The sequence below is a fragment of the Tympanuchus pallidicinctus genome, unplaced genomic scaffold, assembly GCF_026119805.1.
Source record: "Tympanuchus pallidicinctus isolate F22 unplaced genomic scaffold, pur_lepc_1.0 scaffold8, whole genome shotgun sequence".
NCBI classification, from domain to species: Eukaryota; Metazoa; Chordata; class Aves; order Galliformes; family Phasianidae; genus Tympanuchus; species Tympanuchus pallidicinctus.
The window spans coordinates 12736149-12750877 of NW_026294802.1; the positions used below are offsets into that span (position 1 = coordinate 12736149).

At 50.1% G+C, this 14729-nt stretch overlaps 1 protein-coding gene across 2 annotated transcripts in view; it reads right to left on the reverse strand.

Annotated features, from left to right (window-relative positions):
- Positions 1–8486: 8486 nt before the first annotated feature.
- MYH9 (myosin heavy chain 9) overlaps positions 8487–14729 on the reverse strand; it is a 68860-nt gene continuing 62617 nt past the window's right edge. For both annotated transcript variants that reach the window (XM_052668233.1, XM_052668234.1), the window contains exons 33-41: positions 14517–14729; positions 14020–14181; positions 13216–13344; positions 12781–12869; positions 12461–12584; positions 11166–11374; positions 10628–10736; positions 10238–10410; positions 8487–10073 (exon numbers count right to left, since the gene is read on the reverse strand). In XM_052668233.1, coding sequence (XP_052524193.1) covers positions 9956–10073; positions 10238–10410; positions 10628–10736; positions 11166–11374; positions 12461–12584; positions 12781–12869; positions 13216–13344; positions 14020–14181; positions 14517–14729 — 1326 coding nt within the window. In that variant the 3' untranslated portion in view covers positions 8487–9955. The remainder of the gene's footprint in view (positions 10074–10237; positions 10411–10627; positions 10737–11165; positions 11375–12460; positions 12585–12780; positions 12870–13215; positions 13345–14019; positions 14182–14516) is intronic.

Here is a 14729-nt window from a genome sequence, read left to right on the forward strand (position 1 = left end):
ATCTGTGATACGTCTGATATTCTCCCTGAGAAATACTGCAAAACAGAGTTGCTCTGTGGTACCCTGCTCCACTTCTACCTATCCTCCCCTACTCCCATCCCTACCAGCTCTGCCCTATGGGTGATGTTGAGGGCAGCTCCCTTGGCAAGGCGTTTTTGGCAGGGCAGCAGCAGATCCTGGAGAGGCCTCAGTGGTGGTGTGCATGGAATAGTCAACAAGAATTCCTGTGCCTTCGCTGCCAAACCAACCCTCAGTTTCCACTGGTGTGCTATGTGCTAGTGCTTGCTCTCTGTCATTTCTGTCGTGATGCTTTGTCTCAGTATTTCTCTGGCTCTGTGCATTTCCACTTAAGAAAAGATTAATGAATTAATCTTCGTTCTATGCTTGTGGGATGGGAATTATCTCAGTTTAATAGAGGAGATGGAAAGCATTCCTGAAGTCACAAAAAAGCTTTGGAGCTGGGACTACAATCATAATCTGTTGATTTCCTTTCACACAACCCAGCTGCCTGTTAGGTATGTGTATGTGCCATCTGAGACTGCTAACCAGACAGCTGCCTCTGCTGTTAACCCTTTCTCTCTGAAGCACAGCACTCCTGCATAGAACTCCTGTTTGCCATTATGCACAATTCTGTGAAGTGCTTGCCAATGCCTTGTCTTTGACAGACCAAGAGGCAGCTATAAGAAACGTTGTCCTTCCAGAGAACTCTCAGAAGTTGATCCATAAAATCACAGAACTGTAGAATGATTAAAGTTGGAGAAGACCTCTAAGATCACCTGGTCCAACCTCCAGCCCATCCCCACCATGCCCACTGACCACGTCCCTCAGTGCCACATCCACACGGCTCTGGAACACCTCCAGGGACGGTGACTGCACCACCTCCCTGGGCAGCCTGTGCTGCTGCAGCACTGCTCTTTCTGAGAAGATATCTTTACTAATATCCAACCTGAACCTCCCCTGGAGCAACTTGAGGCCATTCCCTCTCGTCCTATTGCAGTTACCTGGAAGAAAGGGCTGATTCCCACCTTGTCACAACCTCATTTCAGGTCACTGTAGAGAGTGACGAGATCTCCTCTGAGCCTCCTCTTCTCCAGTTTGTGTCATTTTACATTAAACTTGATTTATTTTTGTTTTGTTTTGTTTTCTCAGAAAAACATCCCATGAAGGGTTTCCTTGAAGGATACGTGCTGGGGCTCCTACTGGAATCGGGTGCCGCAAGGATGCCCGAGAGATCCATGAAGCACAGAGCATGGCACAGACACGGTGACTCACACAAGCTCTAAGGCACAGGAGTGAAATGAGGCACAAATGCAGCTATTAGTTTTTGACCCAAAGGCATAGAAATCATTAGGAGACAGTTCAAAGCCAACCTCTCCTCCCCAACGCAACTGGGAAAAGTTCCTTGCTGCTGCCATCGTCTGCTCATCGTGGCTCATCCCGGGTGGCTCTCTCTCACCCTTGTAACCTCCTGCTACTGTGCCCCTCTCCTTTCTACTGGAATCTGCCTCTCTGCTAAGCGGGTCGGGGACATTTAACAGCTTGCCCAACCCTCCTCATTTCTCCTGTTTCCCTCCTGCCAGCTGAGCTCCAGCTGCCAGACTCTTTTCTTCCCAACAGCCGCAGGTAACAACGCGCTGCCAAGGTGGAGCTCCAGCCTGCACTTTGCTCCTGGTTATGCAGGAAACAGTGGTAGAGCTCTGCCTATCAACATGCACGAGTAAATGTTTCTCCTTGCTTATCTCCGGGCTGGCTCTTTGGTCCAAAATTTTATTAGCGCAAGTTGCCTTTTCTTGTCACTGATCCGTATGTAACATAAGCCAACAGGATGCAAAGGTTTTGTCACCTGATCTAATTCATCTGCCTGGAGGAGGCCAGTCCTTGTCAACACCTTGCTCTGATGCAGCGGCACACACTGGTTGCCTGGAATTTCGCGGGTGCCACTGCTTGCTCTGAGGGCACATGGCTTCAGGAAACAGTGCCTCACCATGCTTCATTTGGTGCTGGCACAGCTGCCCAGAGAGCTGTGGGTGCCCCATCCACGGAGGCGTTCAAGGCCAGGTTGGATGGGACTCTGGGCAAACTGAGCTGGTGGGTGGCAGCCCTGCCCACGGCACGGGGTTGGAAATCGATGATCTTTAAGATTCCTTCTGACCCAAGCCACTCTGTGATTCTATGATTTTCCTGCCTGTTTCAGACATCACTGCAGTGCCTTAATCACTGCTGATTGCCAGCCAGTCCGTGCTTTCTGTGGGGCAGCATCGTGTACAGAAGTTGCATCGTTTGGAGAACACTGATACTGCAAAGACAGTACAACACCTGCAGTGCAGATGCAGTTATCTGCATCTATGCAGTTAGCATAAAAATGCCTTCTGCCTGCCCTGCTTACGCCTGTAAGAATGGCGAACAAAGCAGAGGTGCTTCAGCACCTTGATACCTTGTGATAGGAAAGAGGAAATGGTTTCAAACTAAAAGAGAGGAGATTTAGACTAGATATAAGGAAAAGTTCTTTTACAGTAAGGGTGGTAAGCCCTGGAACAGGTCACCCAGAGAGGTGGTGAACGTCCCATCCCTGGAGACATCCAAGGTCAGGCAGGAGGGACTCTGAGCCATGCGATCTAACACCCTGGAGCTGCAGCTCTTCCCCTCTCCCAGCAAGTAGCGGTGAGCAGCCCCTGCACTGTGAGCTGGGTGCTGGGTGCTGGGTGCATGGGCAGGCAGTGCTAATCACTGCTTGCAGCTGCTTGTTTCCAAATATGCTGCTGAAGGAGTGCAAATGCCCAGCCGGAGACAGCATTTGTCTGCAGCGGAGTGGGCAGACAAAGCAAAGGGCAAAGCAAAACACCCATCACAAGAGCAGAATGGTTTTTATCCTGTCGTTCTTGTTTTTGTTTCCAACCGAGCACCACGGCTCAGAGGGCTCTGAGCTACAACTCAATTTACTACATGGCTGATCTCTGGAGACGAGGCTGAATCTCCCTTACTAATTGGTTTACTGAGAAGCACCTCAGCGTGCGTCGCTGTACATGAAATTCCAGGATGGGCCGTAACAAGGCTGAGCCGGCAGAGGAGCGGAGCCCTGCACAGCTCACGGGTGTTCCCCCAGCTGCCCCTGCACCACCTCTCGCTCCATTGCCTGGCGGGATGAGTGCAGGCTGTGTGCTGCACCCTGATGCTTCCCAGCTGTCGGAGCTGAATTGCAACAGCACGAACTGCGCCTCGGGAGCCGTGCCACAGCGTGCTGCCAGCATTGCTCCAGCTTTTCGCTATTCCAAACATTCTGCAGGCCCCTCCTCTTCTGCTGCTCAAGTTTTAGCCCTTTGTGTACTTCGCGCTCGCAGACTTTTTCCAGTTCCATTCCTCAGATTTTCCTTGGTCTCAGCTTTCAGCCCATATTTCCACGTGTCCGGGCAGGCATGCTGAGCATCGCAGCTCCTGCTGTGCCTTACGGGTGCCTCCACCTGCTGGCTGCTCGGCCTGGCTTTCCTACACCAGGGACCATGGGGTGAGCTGCTCACGCCACAGAATTAGAGAGTACTAAACTGGAAGGTCCTGTAACGATCATCGGGTCCAACTGATGATATTCCTCCACATAGGAACACCCAAAATTCAAATCCTCTGCCTGAGAGCGTCCTCCAAACATTTGGGGCTGTGAACGCTGCCTTGTGAAGCCCATTGTGCCCACCACCCACTGGTGAGGAGCCCCACTTCATAGGGAAATCCCCCATAGATGTCACATCCACACAAATCCTAGGAGTTTGCCTAAAAGCCTGATGTGTGCACAAGTGCAGAGCCAGCTGGGATGAGATAACCGATGGTCAGAGCACAGACAAATTCTCCCCTTGTGACTCAGCGCTGCATCGAGGCTCTTGCTTAACCTTCAGCCCAGGAAATATCACTGCAGTCCCTGAGGTCACGGAGGGGCTGCTGGGCTGGGCAAGAGCTGCAGGGCCGCGTGGGCTCTGGGTGCACACAGCAGTGGGTGGAAGAAGCTGCTGCTGGGAGCACATCAGCCCGCTCCAGCGCTCCCTTGCCTGCAGCACAACGCAATTATTTCAAATGCAATTTGGAGCCCCTACTGAAAAAGAAGTCAAGCTCTCTCTCCCTGAATTACAGAAATCTCAGACAACCCATAATCCACTACAGGAAACACAAACGCCTAATGCAATTTTCTGGGCGGCCAAAGGGTGCCAAGCCTGCTGGCCCAGGCAATAGATTGCAGATTTCTGCACGAGAAACAGCAAAAAAATCCAAACGCATCGGGAGGGGGCCGGGCCTGCAGCTCCTCCTGGTGCTGCACAGACCTTGGGAGCCTCGCAGCGCTGCTGGGGCCCCGCAGCCCGCAGGAACGCGGCCATATTTAGGCATGTTCTCCAGCCCCTTCTCCCAGCCCTGCCTGCTGAGCTGCTGCCGGGGAGGAGAGCGGGGCTGCAGGCTGAAGCCAAAGTAAAACCTTATCACCCTGGGTGCAGTGCAGAGGGAGACACACGAGGCTGCTGCCAAACTGCGGTGGAGCCCCTGACTGTGCAAGGGGGAAGCTGGAAGCAATCTGTGTGCATCCTTCAGCAGGTAGGGCACCTAAATAAAGGCAGCTGCAGTGCCAGCAGTAGCCACGTCATTGCACAGCACCATAGGGCTGTCACCCAAACTCTCTGACACTGGTTTTTAGAGGCATAGGGTGCCTTTTCTCCCCGGTTCCCCTTCTCCAGGCAGCAGCTCATTGGGTGTCCCAGCTGCACGCCTGCCTTTCCTTTGCATCTGACCGCAGCACTCAGCTTGCACTGTTTGCTTAGGTTAACCACAATACCTGCACAATGGACTTTACCCTGGATAGTACCCACGCAGTGCCAACTCACATCCACGCAGCTGTACACACATACGCGTAAGGGGCCACCCGACTGCAAAACAACTTGGCAGAAAGGTCCCATGGTGCTGGTGGATGCCATGCTGAACACGAGCCAGCAGTGTGCTGGAGCAGAAGCCCAGGTGCTTTGGGAAGCTTTTCAGCCTGCCACGTGGGCTGGAGTAACCTTCTGCAGGGCTCTCCTTCACAGTATGAGGCACATAGAAGGATGGAAGGAGGTGCAACCTCTCTCTTACAAATGTTCAGATTTAGAATTGTAGAATGTCTTGGTTTGGAATGGACCTCAAAGATGATCCAGTCCTAACTCCTCTGCTGCAGGCAGGTTGGGTCTGGTCTGGCATCAGGAATGCAGCCCTCTCAGCCCCCTGCGCTGCATGGGGAAGTGCTGAGTGGGAACTGAAAGTAGCTTCTGACACGCGCCCATCAGCTGGCCTCAGGAGGCTGCAGCATCTCACAGGGCCCAGTGGCTTGGCCAGGGCCCTGTCCTGCTTGTCGAGCGGGGCAGAGATGGGAAAATGGGCTCTGGAGGGAAGAGGTGGCCTCAGTGCCTTGGAGCATGCTGTAGGAAGGCTGCCTTCCCTACTGCAGCAACAGGAGCACTCCGTGCCAGGAACTGTAGGGAAAGAAGTAGAAGGTGGGCTCTGCACTGTGTGATGCTGCTTTGTAAGGCAGCACACAGGATGTTTCCCTGGATACAGCAGGAGCAAAGAGCAGGAAGCACATTTCTTCAATCACAGCTCCGAGAGCTGTTTCTTTTCCCCGCATCAAGCCGTCACTTCACCCAAAAGTGAATTCAGGGGAAGTTCAGGTTGGATATCAGAGAAAATTTCTTCTCAGAAGGAGTGGTGCTGCAGTGGCACAGCCTGCCCAGGGAGGTGTTCCAGAGCCGTGTGGCTGTGGCACTGAGGACATGGTCAGTGGGCATGGTGGGGATGGGCTGGCAGTTGAACCAGGTGATCTTAGAGGTTTTTTTTCCAACTTTCATGATTCTGTGAAAAGCAGGGCTCAGCCTGCTTCAGGCCCAGCTGCCCTGTGCCTGTGTTGTTTGGCACCTGGCTGCTTCCAGGCACACCTCCCCACTGGGCACCACCACCCCATCAACTGTCTGCAGAGCTCCACTTCAGCCCCAGCCTTACAGTCAGATATGGGAGTTGTGTCTCTCTCCCTAAGAACGGGGTTTAGGAGAGCGATCCACTTATCCTGAGTGATGCACCCTGTCAGAACACCCTCTTGAGTGAGGTTTCCATCAAAAGTCAATTAAGGCCGTGCCGGATGAAGCCCCCTGCAGTATAATTTCAGATTAATTAACAGCACAGAGCTAAATGATGAGAAAAACAGAAGCATGAAGCCAGCTGCTCCATCATCATCACTTCTCCATTTTCCCTCTCTTGTTCTTCCCTGGGGCCGAGTGATAGCAATAGCGCTGGGCCAGAGCCTGCTGTGGGCAGGTGCAGGTGGCAGCATCCCAGGCAATGAGCAGAGCAGGCAGCAGCCTCCAACAGAACAGTAATCCAGGCAAAGACATCCCTGCTTCCACCTCGCTGCTCATTACCTGGCCTTCTCTGTGCATTCGGATGTTGCAGACGTGAAGTGCCCTGTGCCTATGATGGAGATGCCAGCATCTCCCCTCTGCTGTGCCAGGCCCTCATTGCTTGAGCTGTGTATCACAGGATCATTGAACCCCAGAATGGTGTGGGCTGGAAGGGACCTCAAAGCCCACCCAGCCCCAATCCCCTGCCACAGGCAGGGCTGCCACCCCCCAGCTCAGGCTGCCGAGGGCTCCATCCAACCTGGCCTTGAACCTCCAGGGATGGGGCACCACAGCTTCTCTAGGCTAAGAAGAATCTCCTTCACAGCTCTCTTTCCCCTTTGGTGCTCAGTTGCTTGCTTTGCCCAGCCACACCAGCTCAGAATGGCAGCAAGGTCCGGGCAGTCACAAGTTCAGGACTGGAGGCTTTTTTCTCCTTTTCCTTCTGCTTTTGTGCCCATTGTTGGCATCAGGGGGAAGGAAAAAAAACAGTGCAGGCGGACAGCAAGCAGCCATCAACCAGCATCAACTCTCTATTCTGAAGCTGGGAATACTGCTATAAGGTCCAACAGCAAGTTTTGCATCCAAAGCTTTTCAAGGAGGCAGCACAGCTGGGCTCTCAAGTGCCAGAGCAGGCATCTGAGATAGAGGAGAAATGCAGGAAGACAAAATCCTCATCGCAAGCATGGCAGGTCAGGGGCTGTGGCTCGGGGCTCAGCTGAAAGCAGCTGTGCGGGAGGACATCCGCCCTCAGCCCAGGAAGGGATGCTGCAGGTTTGGTTATTTGACTCCACATCCCTGCAGCTGATCATCCTGCCTGCTCCAATCTGCTGCTACAACAAGTGCATGCTGTAGCCTGCATCACCAGGAGGACTATTTTTAGTCAGGGTTATTATATTTAATGATCCGGTTTACAGCAGACCCATGAACCTTTGAGCCAGCACAAGCCTGGTGCAGGGATGGGAATGCTTGAAACGTCACTGCCAGTCACTCCATCTTCTAGAACTACATCCATGTACTCCATTCTCATTCGGGTCCTTCCAACACACTCTGCAGTCAGCCCTGAGGTAGCACCAACAGGTAGGGCCCCAGCACAGCACCCGTCACGCACGATCGATCTTCAAAGCTTCATTTCTGCATGCCCCGTGTTTTCCCCCTCTACCCAACTCAGGCTTTAGAGACAGTACTTTTTCTGCTCTCAGCGTTGCTTAGACAAATGCCACCCCCTGGAGGCAGCACTTTGATTCTTGCCATTTTACTGTAGGCTACGTTCTCATTTTCCAGCAGCCTCAGCGCTTCGGCTCACTGCTGCTCAAGGCTCTTTCTCACCAAGGTTTAAACCTCTGCCAGTTGGAGACCATTACCAGGCCCATGGATGAGCTGTAAGATCAGGCCCCAGCCCAGCCACAGGTGTGATGCTGCCAAGGCAGTGGTCAGGGCTCCAGAGGCTGCTCCAGCAGATTTAATCTGTACCACCCTAAGAACAGGAGGGCCTGGGGCAGCTGAAGTGGCCATTGATCAGAACGTGAATATAGTCACAAGCCATTGATCAGAATACAAACACAGTCACAAGCTCCTTATTCAATTCTCTCCAAAACGTTACAAAGGTAGGATTTTTTGGGGATGAGCTAGAAGCTGAGCGAAGGGCAGGTTTTGCCAATCCATTGATAAAACAGACGTTGAGACATCCATCACCTCCTCCGCTAACTTCACTTCCCAGTTACTATAGAGATGGGAAATAAAAGCTGAGAATTGGTTTGTAGCTGCAAAACACCGCATTCAGCCCAGGAGCAGAACCGGCTCAGCCCAGGTGCAGAGCGCCACCCTTCGTACAGCTCACACTCCTGAAGCACACGCTCGCTCACTCACTCACTCACACACAGCAGAGGTGTGTTGTCTTCCTCCAACATCCGTGCCGTTGGCCGCTGCCGGCTGCCACAGCGATACACCGACGTCCGATTTCAGCATCAGGGAACTGTGCAGCTCTGCTGCCGGGCCCAGGCCGACGCCGTGATGACACCAGGCGTGCTGTGGGAGCGGTGCACGAGGTCCTCGCTGCACCTGGGGAAGGAGGGAACGGCAACGCAGGCACACAGATTGCAGCACATGGATAATCTTTATTGGTAACATCAGTGGAGCACCAGTAATCCATTACTGACTGTAGTGGTGACACACAGCTGAGGCACATGCTAAGGCACTTTTATTATATATATATATAAAAAAAAAAATTAAAATTTTCTTGTGACAGCAATTGGGACACAAGGCTCCTGCATTTAGAGCGCTTCAGGCATACAGCGTGGCGCTTCATACTCAATTATTTTTACTCTGCTCTTAAGTAGGTCTAAATGCAGCATATACAATATGGTTAAGAATACAGGTAAATCCAGCAACCAGTGTACGGTGTAGAAAAGTAAAGACTATCTCTATATAACCATGGTCCCAATAGAAAGGCAGTGATAAAGACCTTTATTTTTTTATCTTAATTACTTATTACGAGAGATACAAAGGCCTTACATATATCTGTGCAGATTAAAGGGTTTTTAATATACTCTTAGTCAATGGTGCACAATAACTAATCCCAACCCCTGGTTATAGAGCAGGTGCAAGAGGCTTGGACATGTCAATAAAAGAGGGATTTCCCTCCCCTCATCCCCACCCTCTGCCCACTACCCTATTAAATTCCCCTAGATTCTATTACCATTAAATATATTTGGTCCCTAGAGATTCTCAGACAAGGACGAGGATATTGTTCTGCTTCCCCAGCCTGTCTTTAACTACTGGTCCACACTACCTTAGATGAAACCGCTCAGAGGCAGAGACACTAACAGGACATCATTGCACTTCAGAGATCTGTCCGGACAGTAAAAATGAGGAGAAAGGATGGGAGGAAAGGGAAAAAGAAAAAAAAAAAAAAAAAGAAAAGAAAAAAGAGAAAGGGGAAGGAAATTAAAAAAGACAACTTTGGCAAGTCCTCCATGTGGTCCCAAGAGGGGTTTCCCTCTTCACCCCTCCCTGGAATCGTGTGAAAGAAGAAAGGGTGAGTTGCCATGGCCAAAGCACACCGTTTTTCCTGAAACTGCTCCCAAACCGTGTGGGTGGGCAGATTAAAAGAGGCAGAAGTCTGAGGTCACTGAACATGATTGCCGAAAGCAAACAAAGAGGGAGGGGAAAGAATACAGGAAGGAGCTTCCCTGCAGCTAGCATCTGAAGACAAAAAGGAGATTTACAGCAAAAATAATCTTTCCCTAACCCCACTCCCTCCAAATTGTGTAAGGATTCTTCAGCAGATGTGGCACAGACAGTCTTACACGACTTTGTAGATGCCAAACTGCCATTCAGATTTTAGAGCCCCAACTCTTTGGCATTAAATACAAAGAGGATTAGGAAACTGGAAAGAGGAGGAAACGAGGAACACAGATGCCCGATGGCTCCAGATACACAGAGCTGGACTTGCTCTGCAGATCCCCAGCCAATTTAAGAGGAGAGGGTTTGCAGAAAGTCCAATGGAAAAGGGGAGGGTGGATGGGTCATTCCATCATGTGTAACCTGGGCACAATGAGAGGACTTTATTCAGTAGCTTTGGCATCACCAGCTTCTGCCTTGCCGTCCACTTCCTCATCGGAGCACTCTCCTGTACCCTTCCTCACAAGCCGACGTGTGACGACAAAGGGCAGGTCCCCACGCCTAGGGAAAGACACACAGTGTGTCAGTAACACAAGATTTACTGCGCTCACCAGGCACAGCAGGCTTGGGAAAAAGGAGAGAAAACAGACTGTTTGCCGTGGGCAGCTGCAGCAAGGCGATGCTGCGCTGGCTGCCAAGGTACTGCACCCAATGCTCTGCCTTACCTGAGTTTGCTCTTGAGGGAGCTGACCTCTCTATTCATTGCATCAGCTGTTTCAGTGGCATCGTCCAGTTCACGCTGGAGCTTCCTGCGGGACGCGTTGGCTCTCTGGGCCTCCTCTTCTGCTTCCTCAAGCTGCCGTTTCAGCTGCTTCAAGCGCATGTTCGCCTTGTCCGCCTGAGAACGGGCAGGGATAGAGATCAGTGTTCCCTCACTTACAGCACAGTGGCAAAAAGAACAGTTTCCCAAGTCTCCCCTTCCTGGAAGAAGCTGCCTAGGACTTGACAGCTCCAAGCTTTTCTTAAATTTCTCTTAAATACAGAGGATGCCTTGACCATAGAAGGGAAACCCTCCCACCAGCAGACTCTACAGTGCTGTAGGTAACCACACACACCTGATCTTTGAATTGCTCAGCATTACGCCTCTCATCATCCACCTGCAGCAATATATCTTTCAGCTTCTTCTCGGCACGGCGCACTTGCTTGCTGGCGGCCTGGCGCTCCCTGCACAGAAATACAGCCAACAGCTCAGACATGAATTTATCCCCCGCTGTCCCCAACCAGAAGACCTGACACGGGTAAGTTGGAAACAAAGAGGACGGCAGAAGTCACACTAATTTTTGATTACCAAAAAAAAAAATAAAGGATGGGAAGCGATGTTTCCTAGAGATGATTAAAAGGTACCAAAAGGTATTGGTGCCACCACTGATACTTTTTCCTGAAGCTATAGAGGAGCAGCAACAGCGCAATCACAGCTGCTGCTTTAGGACTGGTTAAGATTGGCTGAAGTTAAAAGTCTCTACAATGAGGGCAAGGAAGAACTACCCAGTACCTCTACGGTGAGCCCCTCATACTGACAAGTTAGTATTGGCTCAGAAGGGCTTAAAATTCTTGGGTGCTTGTAAAACAACCAGAGTTCTGGCCAGGACATACTTGGTCTCCATGTCCAATTGCTCTTCCAGCTGCACTATCTTGGCTTCCAAGGCCGTGATGCTAGCCTTGTACTTGGACTTCACTGCACTCTCCATCTCCTGCAGTTTAAGCTTAAGCTCCTTGTTCTGGCGCTCCATCTGCTGGCGAGCATTCTCATTCTTCTGGGCATTGCTGCGCTCAGCGTTCAGGTCGGCGTTCATCTGATCAATCTGTGGAGAGAAGCAGCGCTGAGCATATCGGGTGTCCCAGCCTGAAGGGCTGATTTGTTTCTCAGACACGTGCTGATGTGCAAAGAAAAAGGACCCTCAGGGTGAGCTGAACACCTGGGATAGCTCTGCTACAGGAGGAGCTGTCTGTAGACAGAGATACAAACTACTTCTCAAAATTCCTTAGCTTATTCCAACTTTTTAAAGTAATTACTTGAAAAACAGGCTTATCAACCTCCTCTTAGTACTACGTTTGCCAATCACGTGCCTCTCTTGGGTGAAGGAGCAGTCTGGCACTTAACAACTTAATAATTACCAGACCTAGTGAACTGCATCCATCCTGAAGGCAAGCGAATTCAATATATGTGCTTTACTGATGTATCGCTTACTTGCTGTCTGTCTGCTTCAGCTACAAAGAAGCAGCCTAAAACTACTGACTTTCAAAGATGAAAGGGCAAAAACTCGATCCACTTCCAACCCAGGGCTCTGGCTGATAGTCAAGTAGAGAGCTATGTTCTTTGGAGTAGAGCCACCCCTTGGAAAACCATCAGCCTAGGTTCTTGGCTTTAGAGAGCTAACAGAACAGCATGCCTGACTCCTAAAGTCGGAAAGATAAAGCACAGCAGAGAACAGACAGATTAGGATCACTGTTTCTATAGCAGCCTAACAAATTCCATATGGATAGTCCATTTGAAGAAGCACAGAACTGGCGGAAAAGTCGCTTTCCAAACACACTGTGGCACTGTTCAGCAGGCCAAGATAGAAAAGCACACTGCAGAACATAATTCTCATAGATCCTCAATTTAAAAAAAGAAAAAAGGACCGGAAATTCCTGATAGACTTTGGAGATGGTTCCAGCTACCAAAATCATTTAATACTCCAGGATCAGAACCAGTGAGTTAACATGAGCGCCAACTGCCCACCACGTTTTCTCTGTTGTGGCATTCAGGTGTTTCACCTTGCTCATGTCTACAGACTTTCCAGGGCCCGTAACATCCACAGAGCAGCAGCTGACATTTTTCAGAGCACAGTCTGACAATTTACACAGGTTAGAGAGCATCTGCTCACACATCCAGCCCATGTAAGTACCTGAAGATTTGCCTTCTTGAGCCGGTCATTGATTATCTCAGTGTTGCCCTGCTCCTCCTCCAGCTCCTCCTCCAGCTGCGCTATCCGAGCTTCCAGGCGTCTCTTTTCCTCCATGGCCAGCGCTCTGTAGGACACACAGACATTCACGTGATGTTGGCAGCATTCATGCCTCGGGGGAAAACCTGCCTCTTCTCATTTCATAAAATAAGCTCCGTCTTCTGAAAGCACAGAGGATGCAGTACACACTGCAGTCTAACAACAGCCTGCAAAGTATTTTCTCCAACCAGCTCCTCCACTCTTGAGCAGGGAACATTACTCACCCTTTACCACTGCTGTTGGCAATCTCATCAGCCAGCTCATCCCTTTCTTGCTGGGCCTGGCGCTTGGCACGCTCAGCAGCTGCAAGTTCCTGGAATGAAAACGAGACGGCAAAGGGAAGTGACCAACTAACTAATGCAGCATAGGAAAAAGAAGTTACTAGTAATGGGTGGTACAGCCTCTAGCTAGATCCAGACTGAATTATAAGACCTGGCTTGTTTCCCTCCCACTTCACAACTTCCTTTGTTTTGCATCACTTCTATTGCAGCTGTCAAGCAAGGACCGAATTCTGCAATTAGAAAGAGACCTTATATTTGAGCAGAGTGGGAAAAAAAACAAAAGAAAGGAAAAGAACAACCGTTCAAGCTTAAACCATCATGTTTGGTTCCTGGTCAAGAAAACAAACAAACCCTTGATTTGCATGCATATGCCATTACCTCCTGCAATTGGATCATCTCTGCCTCCATGCTCTTCAACTTCTTCTCGTTTTCTTTGGCCTGAGCCAAAATCTCTTCTCTGGAGGTACGCGTGTCCTCCAGTTCCCGCATGTAATCCTTCATTTGTGCCTGAAAAAGGAGAACAAAAATGGATGGATTTCAGAGCATCTGCATGAACAAATACGTTTATCTTACAGGAAATACAGGGAGGGAAAGTGGAAGTGGGGACTTCATTAGTCTTCACTACCTGAAAGGCTGCTGTAAAAGGAAGGAATCATCTAGCTTCATTTCACGAGAAACAAGAAGAAGTAGTAATGGAAGCAGAGTTGCTTAAATTGCAGGGGAAAACAATTCTTAGATATGGGGAGGGAAGAGTACAGGAAGCTTTCTAGTGAAGCAGTGGAAAGGATGGCCTAAGGGAGGATTTGGCGTTTTTCCTACGAACAGATCAGACACATGCCTGTAGGAATTAGAACAGTATGACAGAACTGTTTCAGGCAGGAGAAGGCCTACATATTCTTTTAAGTCTCTGTAGCCCTGCAACTCCATAATCCTTTATAGAAACACTGATATGAGGCAAGCACTCGAGCAGACTTTCCCGGCAGCTTGTCTCTCAGGGAATTAAACAGGCAGAAGGGGGTTAGAAGGATATTTGAAATGCCAATAAATCTTTTCTGTTAAATTGCTACCAAGTTGCTGCTCTTGTGTCACTGAAGCTTGGTTCTCAGGAGGTGAAATCTTGTATCTCATTTCCCTGGGTAAATACGCTTTACATCGACAACTACAACAACTGCAGTTCCTCACCTGCAGTTTGCGGAGCTGCTTGATGGCTTCATCACGATTCTTGTTAGCAGTGTCTATATGGCTTTCCAGATCTTTCAGGTCCAGCTCTAGTTTCTTCCTGGCAGCCACAGCAATGGAACGTTGTTTTCGTTCATCTTCCAATTCCACCTCCATCTCCCGCACCTGTACACAGAAATTTAGGCATCAGTGTTTCAGCTCCTTGATTTCCCCAAAGCTGCTTTTCACATCCACCTTACAAACTGCACTCAAGTGTAGCACGTGACTTGTTCTAATCCCTCCTGACAGAGGGATGAGGGCTGACATTCCTTACTAGTAAAGCAACACGGGATCTTCAGATAGGCAAAGGCTCTTTGAAAAATCGTGCATACAAGGGAAAGCCTTTGCAGCACTGACTGGACAGTTACCATTAACAGTGATGTGTGGATTGGCACTGTCAACCATCTTTGGGCATAAATGCTTTTGCAGAACGCTTTCAGGATTTACAAAGCAATTCTTACTTGTCTAATCAGCTGTTTCCTCTTCTCTTCATTCTGTTCATCACGTCCCAGGAGGTCTCGGTCAAACTGTGCTTTCATGGCCTGTTGGTTCACTTCTAGCCGCAGTTTGGCATCCTCTGTGGCCTGCAGTTCATCCTCCAGCTCTTCCAGCTGTGTCTTCATCTCCTCCACCTGCTGCTCCAGGGCTCGCTTAGCCTTCTCCAGCTCATGGAC